The sequence below is a fragment of the Podarcis tiliguerta genome (genome assembly GCF_965153285.1).
Source record: "Podarcis tiliguerta genome assembly, chromosome: 18".
NCBI classification, from domain to species: domain Eukaryota; kingdom Metazoa; phylum Chordata; class Lepidosauria; order Squamata; family Lacertidae; genus Podarcis; species Podarcis tiliguerta.
Window position 1 is genome coordinate 10,265,378 of NC_139551.1, and position 18,366 is coordinate 10,283,743.

At 46.7% G+C, this 18,366-nt stretch overlaps 1 protein-coding gene across 6 annotated transcripts in view; it reads left to right on the forward strand.

Moving 5' to 3' along the window:
- Positions 1-18,366, forward strand: part of DOT1L (DOT1 like histone lysine methyltransferase) — an 82,169-nt gene that overhangs the window by 28,369 nt on the left and 35,434 nt on the right. For all 6 annotated transcript variants that reach the window (XM_083421345.1, XM_083421343.1, XM_083421344.1 and 3 more), the window contains exons 6-13: positions 381-475; positions 1,132-1,194; positions 7,518-7,573; positions 8,849-8,928; positions 13,202-13,270; positions 15,387-15,493; positions 16,796-16,837; positions 17,438-17,521. In XM_083421345.1, the coding sequence (XP_083277471.1) occupies positions 381-475; positions 1,132-1,194; positions 7,518-7,573; positions 8,849-8,928; positions 13,202-13,270; positions 15,387-15,493; positions 16,796-16,837; positions 17,438-17,521 (596 nt within the window). The remainder of the gene's footprint in view (positions 1-380; positions 476-1,131; positions 1,195-7,517; positions 7,574-8,848; positions 8,929-13,201; positions 13,271-15,386; positions 15,494-16,795; positions 16,838-17,437; positions 17,522-18,366) is intronic.

Genomic DNA, 18,366 nt, shown 5'->3' on the forward strand with positions numbered 1-18,366 from the left:
AGAGCCTAGGGCTTGCCGATCAGAAGGTCGGCGGTTCGAATCCCCGCAATGACGGGGTGCGCTCCCATTTTTCAGTCCCTGCTCCTGCCAACCCAGCAGTTCGAAAGCACATTAAAGTGCAAGTAGATAAATAGGTACCACTCTGGTGGGAAGATAAACAGCGTTTCCGTGCGCTGCTCTAGTTCGCCAGAAGCGGCTTAGTCCTGCTGGCCACTTGACCTGGAAGCTGTATGCCGGCTCCCTTGGCCAATAATGCGAGATGAGCGTCGCAACCCAAGAGTCGGTCGCGACTGGACCTAATGGTCAGGGGTCCCTTTACTGGAAGGGTATAGTCGATTCTGCTCCATTTTTACCTGTCTCCTCTCCTCTCCTTGTCTCAGGTGTGGGCCAAGTCGTTCTTCAGGTAGCAGCGGCCACAAACTGCAAGCATCACTATGGCGTGGAGAAAGCAGATATTCCGGCCAAATATGCGGAGGTACATAGCTTGTGTGGTTAGAAAGGGGGAGCATCCTGTGACCTACATTAGAAGCATAGCTGTCAACGTTTCCCTTTTTTTAAGGGAGATTCCCTTATTCCGAAAAGGATCCCTCACAAGAAAAGGGGAAAGTTGACAGCTATGATTAGAAGCCTAGTGCAATGTAGGGAAATCTAGACTTGAGGGGTGTGCAGGCTCGTCTTAAAGAATCTGAAAGAAATCTGCACTGCGAGACTTCTTTCCTTTTACAGCCTGTAAAAATGGTGTTACTTTAGCCATTTGGTGCAAATGTAGATGCCCCAAGCCTGCAGTCTTGTGCTTTAAATTCTGCCTTGACATAATAGGGCATCCAGCAGCAGCTTCTTTGAACTGATAAAAATATATATTCAGATTTCTTTCCATTGTATAAAATATCTGGGCCGTGTGCCACAAGCAGTACAGGTGAAAACAGAGCACCAAATGCAGTCAGTACAACACAGGATAATTATATAAAAAAAATGTTCTCTGCTGGGGCAAGTCCTTGGTGGTTAATGATCTCTACCGCAGTTGCTGTGTTCCCCCAGGTTGCTGGAAACGGGTCACTATCCAATTTACTACTAACAGCACACCTGCTTTCTCCTCCCCTCTTCTCTCCTCCCGGCTGCCTGCCTTTCCAGACGATGGACAAAGAATTCAGAAAGTGGATGAAATGGTATGGGAAAAAACATGCAGATTACACAGTGAGTTGAAACGGAACTGCAAACGTTACCTGCCACCAAACCCCCTTGCAAATCACCCTCCTTCCCCCTCTATTTTGGTGTGGGGATTTCAGAGGATACACCTTTGTGTAGGGGCAGAGAACCTTTTCTGGTCTGGGGGGTGGGGTGGGAGAGGGCACATGCCAATTGTGGGTGAGCCAGAACGGGCGGACAAACAGATGTGACTCCTATCAGACTCTTTCTACGGAAGGTTACACCTAGGCCACATGCCCACTATACATTAAAGCACTATGATATCTCTGTAAACAGTCATGGCTTCTTCCCTCAAAGAATTTTGGGGACTGTAGTTTGCTAAGGGGGCTTGGAGAGGTTTGGAGATCCCTTTTCCCCTCCCAGAGTTTCATGGGAAGAGGCACTGATTGCTAAAGCGCTTTGGCAGACCCTCCAAGTGTTCCTATTTTCCAGGGACAGTCCTGGATTTACAGAAGCCGTCCCGGTTTCTGATTTGATCCCGGAATGTCTCATTTTTCCTTTGGACGTCCCTATTTTTATTGGAGAAAAGTTGGAGGGTATGGAGTTAATGTGACCCCTGAGCTATCTGAAGGCAGCCCTGCATAGGAAAGTTTTTTTTTAAAAGTTTGATGTTTTAATATGTTTTTATTTTATTTATATATATTGGAAGCCGCCCAGAGTTACTGGGGCAACCAGGTCAGGTGGGAGGGGTATAAATAGTAAAATGATGATGATAATAATAATAATAATAATAATAATAATAATAATAATAATAATAATAGAATAGGACTTTCCTATTTTCATCAGAGAAATGTTGGACGGTTTGGTTCTTGCGGGGTGGGGAATGCAGTGACTGTTTAAAGTGGTATTACACTGCTTGAAAAATGTACTGTGTGGACGGAGCCCTAGTCTATGCAGCTGCCATAGGTTCTACACATGCATCTCTCCCTGCAGGCAAGCAAGAGGAAGGCAAAAGCACCTGGGGGGAGGGGATATGTGGCAGAGGGTCAGAGAGAGAACATGAGTCCTGAGGGCCAGGTGGAGAGGGCTTGGAGGGCCCCATTCAGCCCACAGACTCAAGGTTTCCCACCTCACACGCAGGGCTTCCTTAGGTCACTAGAACCCTTGCACCCATCGTCAATGGGGAATTAAACAAACCAGTGCAGTTATTCAAGGTCCAGCCGGCCGTTGTGATTCAAAGTGGTGTCCAGTCATATCCTAGCAAAGGTGGAAACTCTACCACCAGCGTCTCAGGAGCCACCATGCAAAACTTGGTTGTAGCAGCAGCAGTAATTTTATTATTTATACCCCGCCTATCTGGCTGTGACTCCTTCAGAGGTCTTCACATGCAGAGGGAAGATAAAAGACAAATAGCTTTGCAAAATGTATAGTAGGTGATGGCAGCAATAAAATCCCTTTAGAAAATGGAAAGAAATTGGGTTCTGATTCTCTTGCTGGGGAAGGAAGCCCTCCCTGCCAGATTGGCTCAGCCTCTGGATTCCTGCTTGTCCAAAAGAGGCTTTTCCTTTAAGTTCCAGATCCTCAGATTATTACTGTTATTATAATTATTATTGTATGCTGCCCATCTGACTGGGTTGCTCTCAGCCACTCTGGGCGGCTCCCAAGAGAGTGTTAAAAGCACAATAAAACATCAAACATTATAAAGTTCCCTAAACAGGGCTTCCCGAATTCAGAGCTTCAGAAGCTCCTTTCTTAAAAGCAAGCGGCCTCTGCCTAGCCCCTGAACAACTCCTCCCTAGAAATTCCTAGGGAATTTCTGCTCCCATTTCCATTATTGAGTTAAGGCTTGAAAGCTTCTCGTTGGCAATTAATGCTGACAGATGGTGCTTCCCCCCCCCTCCCTCGCTTCTTGGCGGTTCCTACTCGGAAGTATCCCCTCCTGAATACTGGCCAGGTATCTGTGGGGAGCTTAATGACGCGGAGCCTGTGGGACATCGGAGCGCTTGAGTGGTTGTTTCCTGGATTCCTCCTGCAATGAGGTCGTTCTCCCTCCTCTTCCCTCCCCTGCCCTTTCTCCCCACCTGTCACTTTTCCTCCCGGTTTCTCTAATGACCAAATAAGGTGTGTATGTGTGTGTTTATGTGCATTAGATGGCACATCTTGCAAGAGGAAATTAAAATCGGCTGCTTAGCTTAATGACTTTGAGGGTGTGGGAGGGAGAACTTGCGGGTTAATTCAGGAGGAGGAGAGGGACAGCATCTCAGCCTAGCAGCAGCAGCAACAACAACAGCAAATATATCACATCTATCCTCCCAATTCCCCGGGTCACGGCTGGTGCTGTGGTCTAAACCACAGAGCCTAGGGCTTGCCAATCAGAAGGTCGGCGGTTCGAATCCCTGCGAAGGGGTGAGCTCCCGTTGCTCGGTCCCTGCTCCTGCCAACCTAGCAGTTCGAAAGTACGTCAAAGTGCAAGTAGATAAATAGGTACCGCTCCGGCGGGAAGGTAAACAGCGTTTCCGTGCGCTGCTCTGGTTCGCCAGAAGCGGCTTAGTCATGCTGGCCACATGACCCAGAAGCTGTACGCCGGCTCCCTCGGCCAATAAAGCGAGATGAGCGCCGCAACCCCAGAGTCGGCCACAACTGGACCTAATGGTCAGGGGTCCCTTTACTTATCCTCCCAATTCCTCAAGGTGGTTGCATACTTCTCCTCAGTTTCTCTTCCTGCCTTTGACACGTTAAGATGGGGCAGGTCGCTCACCACCACTTAGGGCAGGGGTCAGCAAGGTTTATCTTGCCTGGGCCAGATTGTGCGTGCGCCCGTGATTTTTGGCACATGTGCAGACACAGTTTTCGGCATCGGTGCAGACGCGATTTTCGGCACCGCGGAAGCAAGTTCCCACACTGCGCTGCACCGGTTTAGTGCAGCACGCGAGTGGGAACCTTGGTTCTGGGGCGGCTTGTGGGCCAGTCAAACGACCTCCGCATGCCGCTTCCGGCCAATGGGCCTTAGGTTGCTGACCCCTGACTTAGGGTCTTCAAACCTCCCAAATTGGTACAGCTTTTTCTTGGAGGGGAAGACCCAACCTGAAGCTGGCATTCTTTTGCGGAGTGTGCAGATAATTTGTTGTTAGTTTCCGCACGGGAATTGGGAGTCACTTCACAACCCCCCCCCCAAAAAAAAACAACAACATTGGTGGGTTTTCTGGTGTGAGTCCAGTGCTTTTTTCCTGGAAGCACTCAAGGGTACACAGTGCCATTTCTCTCCCCCCTCCCTGCGAAAAAGAGAGGCAATTTTAACAGTCTGCTCCTTTTGCAGCAAAAGGAAAAAGAAAAGGTCTGCAAGGTATTAAGCCGTTCCGGATTTAACGCTTCTTTTTCCCTCCTGAGCGGGAAACTTTTTAGCGCTCAGATATTTGAAAAAAAAAAAGAGGAGGAACAAAATCCCCAAGCCCTCCTCCAACGGCTTCCATAGCTTTGAAACAGAGCCACGTTCCGTAGCTTTGGGTTCCTGCCGCTCTTGAGTGTGTGTCTAAGAAATATTATTATTATTATTTCAAAAATAGCTGTGTGTGCTTTTCCAGGCAGAACAAACAGGTCTTTGTGAGCCAAGTGTCATGCACAGAGAGAGGGCTCTCAGAATGGATGATTTTTCTCCCTTCCATGTCTGCGTTACGTTACAGCCAGCTAGCCTGGCCACACTTCTCCCCTGCTGCAAACGGAGGGTTTTATTTTCAGATTTATTTTGGAGCCCAGATTAATTTTGGAGTCCAAAACTCCCTCCCCTGCAACCCCCACCTCCATAGGACCTCCATAGACCGCTGGAAATCTGCCCTTGCTCCTTCTTAATGTATTTTGCACAGACCCCACTTTCTCTTGGCAGTCACACCCCCTGCCTGCTATGAAACGTGATTTCCTTCTGCGGTCTCTGCTGGGTGGACCCTGTTGCCTGTGTTGTGGGGAGGTAGGGTGTGTGCAAAGGAACTTGATTCCTGGCTAAGTTTGGAAAATCCCAGCTGAATTGAAAATCTCCACTGAAACAGGAGTTTGGGGAAAATGGTGTCACCTGGAAAAGTTCATTGGATTACAAGCCCCAGTTCAAAGTGCTACTTCTTAATTCTTTTTCTCCCGCTTGCGAAAGATGGAGGAAATCCCTCTGTCTAGAAGAGGCATTCTCTCCTGAGAGCAAGGGATACTTCATATTTAGCTGAGATTCCTGCATTGCAGGGGGTTGGGCTAGATGACCCTTGGGTCCCTTCCAACTTTACAATTCTATGATTTTTTCCCCCTAGACCCCTGGGATGGGCAACTTCCCTGCAGTGGCTGCTAGACTTCAGCCAGCATGGCTGGTGGTCAGGGACAAGGGCTTAGGAGTTCATATGTAAAGCGTCTGGAAATTCTGATTTTCAAATTATGTGCAATTTTCTCCCATTATAGCTCTGCTCCAGAGTATGCAGCACCAAGCGCCTAATGTGAGGTTTACAGTCAGTTTCCGACTTGAGTTGAAATTACTATTCATGCTGCCAATACCATGTTTATTATTAAATTGTACAGTGGTGCCCCGCAAGACGAATGCCTCGCAAGACGGAAAACCCGCTAGACGAAAGGATTTTCCGTTTTGGAGGTGCTTCGCAGGACAAATTTCTCTATGGGCTTGCTTCGCAAGACGAAAATGTCTTGCGATTCCTGGGGTTTTTTTCCGCTCCCCACCCCCTTTTTCTAAGGCACTAAGCTGCTAATAGCCTTTTAGCAGCTAATCCGCTAATCCCTTAAACCTTTAATAGCCGCTAAACCGCTAATAGCGCTAATCCGCTAAGCCGCTAATGGGCTTGCTTCGCAAGACGAAAAATCCGCTAGATTTCTTTTCGTCTTGCGAGGCACCACTGTATTTTTTTATTTATTAAATTTGTATACCACCCTATATGCCTGCAGGTCTCAGTGCGGTTCACAAGATAAAATCACAATATATATATAAAAAACAGAACAGGACCAACCTAATAACGCCCCCCCCCAAACCCCACATTTTAAAAGGGTATTGAATGTCAATCAGCCAAAGGAATCATTAAAGAGGAACATTTTTGCCTGGCATCTAAAGTTGTAAAATGAAGGCGCCAGGTGAGCCTCCCTGGAGAGAGCATTCCACAAAAGGGGAGCCACCACAGAAAAGGCCCCGCTCTCGTGTTGCCACCCTCTGGATCTCTCATGGAGGAGGCACACAAAGAAGGGCCTCAGAAGATGATCTCAGGGTCCTGGCAGGTTCATATGGAAAGAGGCAGTCCTTGTGGTCCTGTGGTCCTGAGCCATTTAATACCAATTCTTTTGACAATATATATACAATTTGTATCACCAAAAATAGTCAGTAACTATATTTTTGGACAGCAAGCTGCAGTTTATTTCTTCCAAAATTAAGTTCCAGCATTCTTTCACCTACATACTGTATTTTTTGCTCTATAAGACTCACTTTTCCCCTCCTAAAAAGTAAGGGGAAATGTGTGTGCGTCTTATGGAGTGAATGCAGGCTGCGCAGCTATCCCAGAAGTCAGAACAGCAAGAGGGATTGCTGCTTTCACTGCGCAGCGATCCCTCTTTCTGTTCTGGCTTCTGAGATTCAGAATATATTTTTTCTTGTTTTCCTCCTCCAAAAACTAGGTGCGTCTTGTCGTCTGGTGCGTCTTATAGAGCGAAAAATACGGTACATTCCGACATTGAATGATAACATGCGCCAAGCTTATCGCGACCCCTCCAACAATTAGCCGATACGGGAGAGAACATTTTCTTTGATTATTGCACATGGATTTGTGGTTTTTTTTAATGGAAGAGTCAGCCGCCTTGAACATTCCTCTGCGGAGGCACAGATTTATTCTCACGGATTTGCATAAACAGAGAGCTTTGAGGTGGATATCCTCCAAGCCAGTTGCTGTCTTCTGGCTCCCTCCTTGCCTTGGGAAGATGGAAATATCTGGTGCAGATGGAGCCTCTCCTTTGCTGCTCGCTAAGCAGATTATGTTTCCACCATTGCGACCAGAGAAACAAGACGGGGGGAAGGTTGGGTGGAGGGGAGGAGACACACAGCGGTTTAATAGGAGCCTGTGTATGTGATGCCTTCTGTTCCGATCTCTCTATTCCCCCTGCACCAAAAAGTAGGAAGAAGATAAGAGGGGTGTGACTTTTCCTTTCGGTCTCCTTATTTCAGTGCCTTGTCAGTGGCCCAAATATATTCAGAAATCTGTATTGCGGGCTGGTCCTAGGAAGATGTTCCCTCTTCAGGCACGATAGCAAGCGCAGCTGCATTTTGCCAGGGATGTAAAAGCTGGCTGAGTTAAAACAAGAAAGTCAAACTCCATTTTCTCTCTCTCTTTCTCTCCTCTTCTTAGCTGGAAAGAGGCGACTTCCTCTCGGAAGAGTGGCGGGAGAGGATCGCAAACACAAGGTACGGCGCTCTGTCTTTTAACACGGACCCCCTGGGCGCAGAATGGGGTTCACCTGCTTGTCCTGCCCCCACTTCTTATTCATTGGATGCTAGATATTGCCCCCGTCTCATTTCTTTGCGAGGAGAGAGTGCTGGGTTGCTTAGGGCATCCTGCTCAAGGGCTCACCTGGCTAGTGGTGGCCATGGTGGTTGCTATTTAACTGTCCTTCACTCTAAAATCCCAGGGCAGGTTAAAGTAGTTAAAACGGTTTGGAACAACTCATGGCCACAAAGAGATGTGGGTCCTAAAAATATGGACTTTAGGTGTCAAAGGTCTGGGGCAAAAACCTGTGATTCCTCCAGAAGCTGTGTGCTGAAGGTTCCAATAATAATAATAATAATAATAATAATAATAATAATAATAATAATAATAATAATATTTTTATACCCCATGCACCTGGCTGGGTTTCTCCAGGCACTCTCAGTGGCTTCCAACACATATGAAAACATAATAAAACAGTGAACACTAAACATTTCCCAATACAGGACTGCCTTCAGGTGTCTTCTAAAAGTTGTGTAGTCATTTGTCTCATTGACATCTGATGGGAGCGCATTGCACAGAGTGGGTGCCACCACCGGGAAGGCCCTCTGCCTGGTGGCTTGGAACTTCACTTCTCGCCTAGGGTTAGGGAACTGCCAGAAGGCCCTTGCAGCTGGACCTCAGTCTCCAGGCTCATGCACCTCTGTGGGGAAGGAGTTCCACAGCTTCGGGGCCACCACTGAAAAGCCCTCTCCGCCAGGGCAGCCACCACCCCTGAACTTCTGAGGGAGGTGGAGCTGCCAAGAGGGCCTCTTCTGCTATCTCGGCACCTGAGAGGGTCTGTAGAGAAGGAAGTGGGCTTTCAGGTACTAAAACCAGGGGGATGGGAAGTGTCAGGCTTGGATTGGTGTGACCGGGACGTATTTAATGCTTTAAAAAAAACCCAGACCATGTTGCTTGGAGCACCGCTGAATTGCATTAGCATTTCCATGTGGCTGGTCTTTTCTTCTAAGTTATTTTACAAATGCGGAACACATTCCCTTGTATTTTCTGGGATGGCTTTAGTGAAACACATGTGAGAGTTGAAAGCTATGTTATGCCTTGCCTTGCCAACAAAGTACATATGTTTGTGTGTGCACACGTGTGCATGCGCATGTGTGTGTATGCACGCAGATGTGCACCCTTCCCCCCATCCCTTGCAGCAAAAGCAAGACAGTGTGTGTCTATGTTTTACTAAAACTCCTCTTACCTTCCAGTGTTATTTTTGTGAATAACTTTGCCTTTGGACCTGAGGTGGATCATCAGCTGAAGGAGCGATTCGCAAACATGAAGGAAGGTAATGAGTTGCGTCCTCTCCACTGGCCTCTCCACTGCTGGGATGACAATTGTGCTTTTTCAGTTGTGTGGTGGCAGCAGAGAGTGTGTTCTTTGTATGTTGGAGGTGGCTGTTCTGCCCTCAATAAATGGGCTTCCTAGAATGGATGTCGGCAGGGGCAACTGATGTCGTGTTTCTAGATGTTCCTGAACGCTGGCTCCCTTCAGCCAGCACAGCCGAAGCTCAGTTAGCTGTAGCTCATAGATATATGAACGGGGACCCTTGCAATCTGGGAATCACAGCTAAAGAATCCCACTCAACCACTGTTTAAAATCCTCCATTGTAGCAGAGTTTGCTACCTTCCAAGGGAGTCCGTTCTACTCTCAAGCAGTTGTTAACACCAGGAAGTTGTTTAGCTGGAATCTCGTTTCTTGCAATCTGAATCTGTTGGTTTGGCAGCAGAAAGCAAGCTTGCTCCACCTTCAGATCTTTGAAGGTGGCCATCCTATCCCCTCTCAGCCTCTTCCTTTTCCAGGCTAAATGTACCAACTCCTTCAACCGTTCCTCATCAGGCTTGCTTTCCAGACCCTTGATCATCTTGGTCTCCCTCCTCTGCCCACCTTCTAGCATGTCAACATCCTTCCCATCCTGTTCCCACAGTGGCCAGCCACTTCCTCTCACCCTCTCTTAAAACAGCCGCTATCAGTCCTTGTCTTTGCCCTTCAACAGAAAACTGGCTCAGGTTGATCTCACCTTGTAAAAATTATAACAGCCCACAAATGAGGACTTGACACCTGCTCTTGAAATGCGATCTGGTGGCCTTGATGAGTCCTGTGGCTGTGAAACTCCCTCCCGGGCGCTTTTGTTTCAGCCTGCCAGGCTTCTTCGATCTCATGGGTGTTGTCGCAGGGAGCTGTTTTCTTCCACAGGTGTCAGGCAAAAGCTTTGTTCTCTTCTCACCCTTTGTCTTGGGGTTTTCCTTCCACCCCAGTTGGGTGACTTGGGCCCAATTCTTTGTGTGTGCATGTGCAATTTTTAACTGCATTTTATACAGGGTGAGTCCTTTAAAAGAGGCCTTGTGGGTACAGAGTACACATGTTCCTTTTTTAAAAAATAATATTTTATTAAAACTTTTACATAAAGAAAAAAAGAAAAATACAAAAATACAAAAATAAGAAAAAAAAACAAATAAAACAATTCCATTTTCATAATATTTCTTGCATTTGCTTATTTCCCAGACTTCCCCACACCTCCCCTCACTGTATTCCAATTCAAATGTTTAATCAGCAAATCCCTTCCCTCTATCTTCTCTTAATCCTTATCTTAGTGTCTTAATATATTAAACCTTTAATTTTGCATCTTTTGACCTTCAAATTTTCCATACTCCTTCACCGCATTATTACTAATAACCTTTTAACCTCCATCCGATGTCATTCTAACATTCATTAATTTTATAATGTTTCTGTAAATAGTCTTTAAATTTCTTCCAATCTTCTTCCACTGTCTCTTCTCCCTGGTCTCTGATTCTGCCAGTCATTTCTGCCATTTCCATGTAGTCCATCAGCTTCATCTGCCATTGTTCCAGGTAGTTCTTGCGTCTTCCAATACTGTGCGATGAGTGTTCTTGCTGCTGTTGTGGCACAGAGTACACATGTTCCACTGGGTCTCTCTTAAAAGACTCACCCTGTATTAAAACCAAAAATGCCAATTTCTAAGTACATATATCACAATATTACACATTCTGGCAGATCTGTGACAATGTTTTTCTCTCTAGTGATATGACTAAGTAATAGAAAAATACCATAGCTATACAACTAAAAAACCCAAGATGACTATTAACCCATCTGGCAGAATAGTATAGGAAGATTGATGTAACAAAAGGCAGAAGGCTGCATTTGGCTGGCATTTTTTTATATATACAGATAGCCATCCAGAATAAATTTCCCTCTGACGCAGTGTTGAAAACTCTGATAAATAAGCTAGGTGCCAAGTGGCTGCTGAAACCAAGATTACAGTTGCCAAAATTCAATGCCTAGTTACCCCTTTCGGGGCAAGACGGCTCTAAAGTCTTATTTTCCGAATGAAGGACTGACTGTGACTGATTATCAGTTAAGCACCTGGCTAGTTCAGAGGACAACCTTGAGCCAGGTTAAGAGCTCTGAGAATTTGAAGAAGAAAAGTCACTTGATCCAGGGACGGTCCACATTTCTATTGGCTGTTCCATCCTCTTTCTCTTAGCGGTGGCTGCTTCAGCTCAGGCTGCACAGAGAAGGCATTTTGGTTCCAGAAATTATTTCTGATTGCGCAGATGAAATACAGCGGATAGAATTCTACAGGATGGGGAATTACAATCCTGATCCAGTGATCCCCAGGCATGCACCGCCAGATGGTGGAGATACCAGGCACCATTGTGGCACCCAGGCATGTTCACTTGGTTGCAGGTGGTCGAAAGCCAGGAGCAAAAGGCGCCTGGCGCCTGGCTAATTTCAAACACTGCTCTCACGTCAGTGAGATTTTCATAGAATCATAGAATCACAGAGTTGGAAGAGACCACAAGGGCCATCGAGTCCAACCCCCTGCCAAGCAGGAAACACCATCAGAGCACTCCTGACATATGGTTGTCAAGCCTCTGCTTAAAGACCTCCAAAGAAGGAGACTCCACCACACTCCTTGGCAGCAAATCCCACTGTCGAACAGCTCTTACTGTCAGGAAGTTCTTCCTAATGTTTAGGTGGAATCTTCTTTCTTGTAGTTTGGATCCATTGCTCCGTGTCCGCTTCTCTGGAGCAGCAGAAAACAACCTTTCTCCCTCCTCTATGTGACATCCTTTTATATATTTGAACATGGCTATCATATCACCCCTTAACCTCCTCTTCTCCAGGCTAAACATGCCCAGCTCCCTTAGCCGTTCCTCATAAGGCATCGTTTCCAGGCCTTTGACCATTTTGGTTGCCCTCCTCTGGACACGTTCCAGTTTGTCAGTGTCCTTCTTGAACTGTGGTGCCCAGAACTGGACACAGTACTCCAGGTGAGGTCTGACCAGAGCAGAATACAGTGGCACTATTACTTCCCTTGATCTAGATGCTATACTACTACTTTTTGCCAGACGCCGCTGCAGCTAGGGCTGGGCCCAGTTTACTAGGGCTGATCTGAATGTTCATGTGTGTGCCTGTGTGTGCCTGTGGTTCGGCTGCTCCAATATTTATTGCTTAAACGCTTTCACACATGTTTTTTTGTTCCTCTTTTTTGCTCTTCCTCTCCCTCATTCAGCTCTTCAGACAAAAGGTCTAGCTTTAGATGTGGCAAGTGTTCATGTCCTCTGTATTGCTGTATTTACCTGTGCTGTTGTTGTTTTTTAAAAAAGACCGCAAGTACACTTAATTGGTGAATATGGTTCACTAGGCTGAGGGGGCGCTGCTGCAGAACGCCACCGGTCTCTGCCCGCCCTTCTCTGCCCTCGGTATAAAGAGCAATTAACCTGTGACCTAAAAGGAAACAATTTATATGCAGCCATTAAGGAAGCTTTCTTGAGCCCTGTAAATCACTTCAGATGTTATTTTGGGGTGGGTAGGGGATCCCTTATCTTCAGATGTCAAGGCCAAACTCCTAATGCCCACAGTTCATATAAAACCATCTGTTCAACTTGGTGAGTCGGGGGGGGGGGGAAGAGAGTTAAGATGGTTTACGTGCAGCACCCGTGAACCTCCCTGACGGTAAGATTGTCAAAATGGTTATTAACACGAAATCAAAAGTGCAGGCGGAAAAGGAAGAGGGAAAACATGATTAGAGGCGCAGAGCGCAGTAGCAATGCCGTGTTTCCGAAATTAACAGAGAGCAGATAATGTAGAAAAATCAATCCAGCACGAAAAGCCTTTTTTGTTTTGCAATTTATCCGGGGAAGAGAGTGTGGCACATATCTGAAATTGACCCGTAAGGAGTGGAATCCCACCCGATGGCAGGGAAATGCGTCCTGGAAATGTGTCATTGCGAGTTCTTTCCTCTGCAATAGCCAGAGTCCACCTATTCCTACACCACAGGGAGAGAGGGCCAACTCCTCCGTTTCTTGGCCAAATGTATTCTCTCCGTGGTTTGTTTACTTTTGATTTCTGTTCCCTGCCTTTTGTTTGCCTGTGCTTTTTGATTTTACGTTCGCAAGGAACAATGATTGGGGGAAAGGAGAGATTCCTCAAGCCTTGCCTTTTTGACATAAGAAGGCACAAATTTGACCTGTGCCCTTTCCACTGCTTTAGGGTAACTAACGAGGGGGCCCTGCTCCTGCTTTTTCCCCTGACAGGTGGCCAGATTGTATCCTCGAAACCTTTTGCACCATTGAACTTTAGAATAAACAGTCGAAACTTGAGTGGTAAGATTAATCTCTCTCTCTCTATTTTAAAAGTGTGTTAGGTTTTGAACTGAGCGTGAGCAAATGGGTGTGCAGCCTTTGTGCCTGCTCCCTCGGATGTCCCTGGGCTTGAACTTGTTGGGAGATAACGGCGAGGCCTTGTGCCTTCCCCCAATGCAGCAGCGTCACCCGGGATTCATCACTCCGGTCTCCCGTCACACTGATGCGACTCATATCCTCCTGGGACATGAGCACACGACTAGCAGAGTCCAAAATAGAAGCGTTAGCTTTGGGGTGTAACATCTAATCCTTAGTTATTGCAACGAAATCAAACACAACAGTACAAAGTAAACATGGCTCCTCTTTCTCTCTCTTCCTCGGAGAGAACGCTGAAACAAAACATCGCTGTGAGAGAACAGTGGGAGGAAGGGAACAAGCAGTGTATCTCCCTTTCCTCTTATATAGCGCTAACAATCAGCAGCTGAAATGCATTACATACAGACACGTGATCCAACAATCCTATAACTGCAGCGTAGGGAGGGGTGAAATCCTAACAGAACTCCTATCAGAGGAGTTCTATCTAAGAAGTGGCATCTCTACCACCCAGGAAGGGATGCCTGTTCTAAATAGAGACATTCCTAGAATGACAATGCTTGGAGGGATGTAGGGTCCCCATCTCTGCTCTAAGAAAAGGCATTCCGTCTTCTCAGTGTTGGGATACTGCCAGGGAGACAAAGTCCATCATGACTCCACGTTGTCTCTGGATATCCATCGATCTCCCGTAGACACGCAGTACCAGCAATTAGTGACAGGAGCTCCAGAAATAACTTCCCACATTCCAGAGCCGATGCACGCTCTATCAGCAGATAATGCACAGCGAAAGATGCAGTCAGGAGAGCATGATTTACAAGTTTATTCAGCGTTGATCAGAACAAAGAAAAACATGACTGCCTGCTTGAGAGTTCCGGCAGAGAGAGAGAAACGAAAGCAAAGACACAACATAAACATCCTGTGAAAACAGGAAATACGCAGACTCTGTAACTCAAAGCCTGCTCCCTTTTAAGGTGGAACGGAAATATCCTAACACTCAAGAGGGAATGATACCGCAACGAATGCCAATTCTTAGGTCGGGACAGGAAATTTCTGTGTGTCTCTGATCCCTCTGCCAGATGTTGTCAGAGCCTCCAGTTGTTTTTGGGACTACAACTCCCACCATCCCTAGCTAGCAAGACCAGTGGTCAGGGATGATGGGAATTGTAGTCCCAAAACAACTGGAGACCCTCGTTTGGGAAGCCCTATGTTAAGACTCTCAAATCGCAGCACCCCTGACCGTTGACCTTCTACTCAGCCACACCTAGAGATGACCGATCTCTGGTGTATGGAAACAGGCTTTTGTTTTTTTTAAAAGAACCTAAGAAGAGCTTGCGGGATCAGGCCAATTCTTGTCCAGCATCCTGTTATTGCAGCGAGACGCCTGTGGGAATCCTGCAATCAGGACCCCAGCCCAAGAGCGCTCTCGCCTTCTACCGCAGCTGGTATTCAGAAGCACTTACTGCTTCTGGCCATTGTGGCTTGGCAGCCTTCTCCCCCTCCGCCAATTTGCCCAGTCCTCTTTTAAAGCCGTCAAAGTTGCGGACGCGGGTGGCGCTGTGGGTAAAAGCCTCAGCGCCTAGCGCTTGCCGATCGAAAGGTCGGTGGTTCGAATCCCCGCGGCGGGGTGAGCTCCCGTCTTTCGGTCCCAGCTCCTGCCCACCTAGCAGTTCGAAAGCACCCCTGGGTGCAAGTAGATAAATAGGGACCGCTTACTAGCGGGAAGGTAAACGGCGTTTCCATGTGCGGCTCTGGCTCGCCAGAGCAGCTTCGTCACGCTGGCCACGTGACCCGGAAGTGTCTGCGGACAGCGCTGGCTCCCGGCCTATAGAGTGAGATGAGCGCACAGCCCTAGAGTCTGGCAAGACTGGCCCGTACGGGCAGGGGTACCTTTACCTTTACAAGTTGCTGTCCACCCCTGGCTCCTGCGGGAATGAGTTCCCTAGTGAAAGAGCACGAAGGGTGGGGTGTCACTCTGAAATGTGCTCCGCAGCTGGCCCTCCTGTTTCCTCTTTAACCCTCTCCCATCTTTCTCCTCCCCCAAAAGATATCGGCACTATTATGAGAGTCGTAGAACTGTCACCACTCAAAGGGTCTGTCTCATGGACTGGGAAACCTGTTTCTTACTACCTGCATACTATCGATCGGACCATAGTGAGTAGCTGCGCACAGGGCAGTGGGTGGGTGGGTGGGGGGCTGTCCGTGAGGGGGTGTGTGTGAATAAGTTTGTGTATTAATTTATTAGCAAATGGCAGTGGTGAGCATCATCGGCCTAATTTTATTGTGCATTTTTTTTTAAAAAAAGTTTTATTTATTTTCATGGTACAGTAAGCTGGGGAAGTAGCTGTTACAACAGTAAACAGCAAATAACATGTCCTGATAAAATTGCAGACTTTCAGCATGCCCACGTGTTAAAAGTTCCATTTGATTACTCTTTAAGAGATCACACCACATTTTCCCATGAGCGCTGGGTGGATTCCTGCCACAGTCTGAACAATTTATGTATTCAGTAAACCTTTGCCATATATTATAAAAGGAATATGGATTGTGTTCGCCCTTTGCACCTCTCACCTGGCATGTTAGTTTCTCAGCCAATGCTATTGACCCTACTCTGTTATACCAAGAATCAACGTCCAGCCCAACACCGGTTTTCATGTTGTGCATTTGTGTTCCTGGTGGGGTCAGGAAAGGGTGTGTTACTGTTTTGTTGTTTTTGGTTTAATTATTTACTTGTGTTTTATTTTGTATTTCATTCTGTGAACCGCCCAGAGATCTTTGATGAAGGGCAGCATATAAATTTAATAAATATATACAATAAAAATAAAAGGAGGGGGGGGCAGCAGTAAGCGAAATCCACAAACCACCTTCCGCAGAGAATTAGAATTATGGAATTGTCAAGCTGAGAGGGACCCCAGAGTTCCTGTGTGCTCTGCGTTAGGACCCTGACGCCTCTCTTTTGCATTTATTTATTTAGTTGGACTGCAACCTTTTATTTGATTTTAGGTGGCAAGTTCCCCCCCCCCAAAGTCCCCCCCCCCGCCGCCGCCGCCCTGACTGTTTGTCGCTTGCGGTTCCCAAGAACACAGTGTCTGCAGTTTCCCATTGTTCAGTCATTGCACTGTGATTGTGGTCCATCAACACAAGTTCTGCCCGCTTCTTAGACGCTGCTTTCTGTAAACTATTTTGAGAGTGGTGGGGTTTTTTTTTTGCTTTGGCTTTTTTTACAACCAAGTCCTACATAAATTTCGTAGGGAAAAATAAACAAGACTTCTCATTTTGTTGGTCCCATGTTGCTAAAAGAGCCAATGCTGGTGTGATGATGTTTTAAGGGCGAGTTCTTGGTGTAGTTTTTAGGGAGACGGTGCCTGAATGCTCCTTTGAGACACCTGGGACATCTGAGGTGGTTTATTCGTTTGTTTATTATACTGATCTATTTTTCTTGTCGTTGCTATTTAGCTTGAAAACTACTTCTCTAGTCTCAAAAATCCAAAACTCAGGGTAAGTGGCGTAACAATAGCCGTTTTACTTTTTAAGCCTAATTGCAGTCGTGGAAGCTTCAGAGTAGCACAGCCTCTCCGAGACACGTGACGCGGGTGCAAAAGCACTCTTTGAGCACTCTTCTCCCATGGCTGGTATGCATGGAATCATGGAGCGGGAGGAGACCCTAAGGAATCATCTGGGACACACTCGGGTCTCCAGCTGTTGTTGGACCACGACTCCCACCATCCCTAGCTAGCAGGACCAGTGGTCAGGGGTGATGGGAACTGTAGTTCCAAAACAGCTGGAGTGTGGAAATCCCTGATCCAGTCCAACTCCTCTGACGCAGGAATCACAGTTAAATAATTCCTGATGGGTCAACTATCCAACATCTGTTTCAAATCCTCCGGTGCCCTATGTTGGAAAGGCTGCGGGGAGATAGGCCCACATTTTCACGCACGGTGGAGTTGCCCGTTTTTCAAGAGGAGAAATGACACACTCTTCCTGTGTGTCCTCCACCTCTTATTGTTTGGAAGGAGGGGGGCGTTTTCCTGTCTTTTCTCTCCCCCCCCAACCCCCAGCCTTCTCCGTGCTCACACTCTCAATGTTTACACTCCGCAGGAGGAACAAGAGGCAGCTAGACGTCGCCAGCAACGAGAAAGCAAGAGCAACACCACCACACCAACAAAGGCCCAAGAGACCAAGGTCTGATCCCACGAATAATCCGCTGAGTGTGGACAGTTGCCGTTTCCTAAAAGCCAGGCTCAGGCACACATCCGAGGGGCAGCATAATTCTGGGTGGTGCTGGGGGGATCCCAACATCTACAACATGACATTTCTTTAAGCAAACCTTCCCACCCCCCCAATTATATTTTATTAAGTTTCAACATTCTTAACATATACAATCAAAGCTTTTCTCTTATTTTTGTTCCCACCCCGTTATCCATGTTGTTGTTTCTCCCCTTCTACTGCTCCTTCTATCTATCAAATCACAACCACAATACAGTGGTGCCTCGCAAGACGAAATTAATTTGTTCTGCGAGTTTTTTCGTCTTGTGAATTTTTCCGTCTTGCGAAGCACGGTTTCCCATAGGAAATGCATTGACGGTTTCCCATAGGAATGCATTGACAGTTTTAAGAAAAAGGCGCAAGAAGTTTTGGTCTTGCGAAGCAAGCCCATAGGGAAATTCGTCTTGTGAAGCAACTCAAAAAACAAAAAACTCTTTCGTCTTGTGAGTTTTTCGTCTTGCAAGGCATTTTCTTGTGAGGTACCACTGTATTATAATCTATTTACTTCTGTTGCTCATAGCTCAAATCTGGCCGTGAGTTCATCATACTGTAATATTTCTTTAAATAGTCTTTTCAAACAAGGTTGTTGTGGTTTTTTTTAAAAAAAATGAAATTGGAAGTACAGGCAAATAAGCACCTCCCCCCAGTAATCATCCCTTCCCATAAGTATAACACATAAGTATAACACAAGATTCTAGTCCTCATGCCTCTGGGAGCAACAGAGAGCCCTTGGGCAGCTTCTTGAGGAAGGGCTTCTGCTT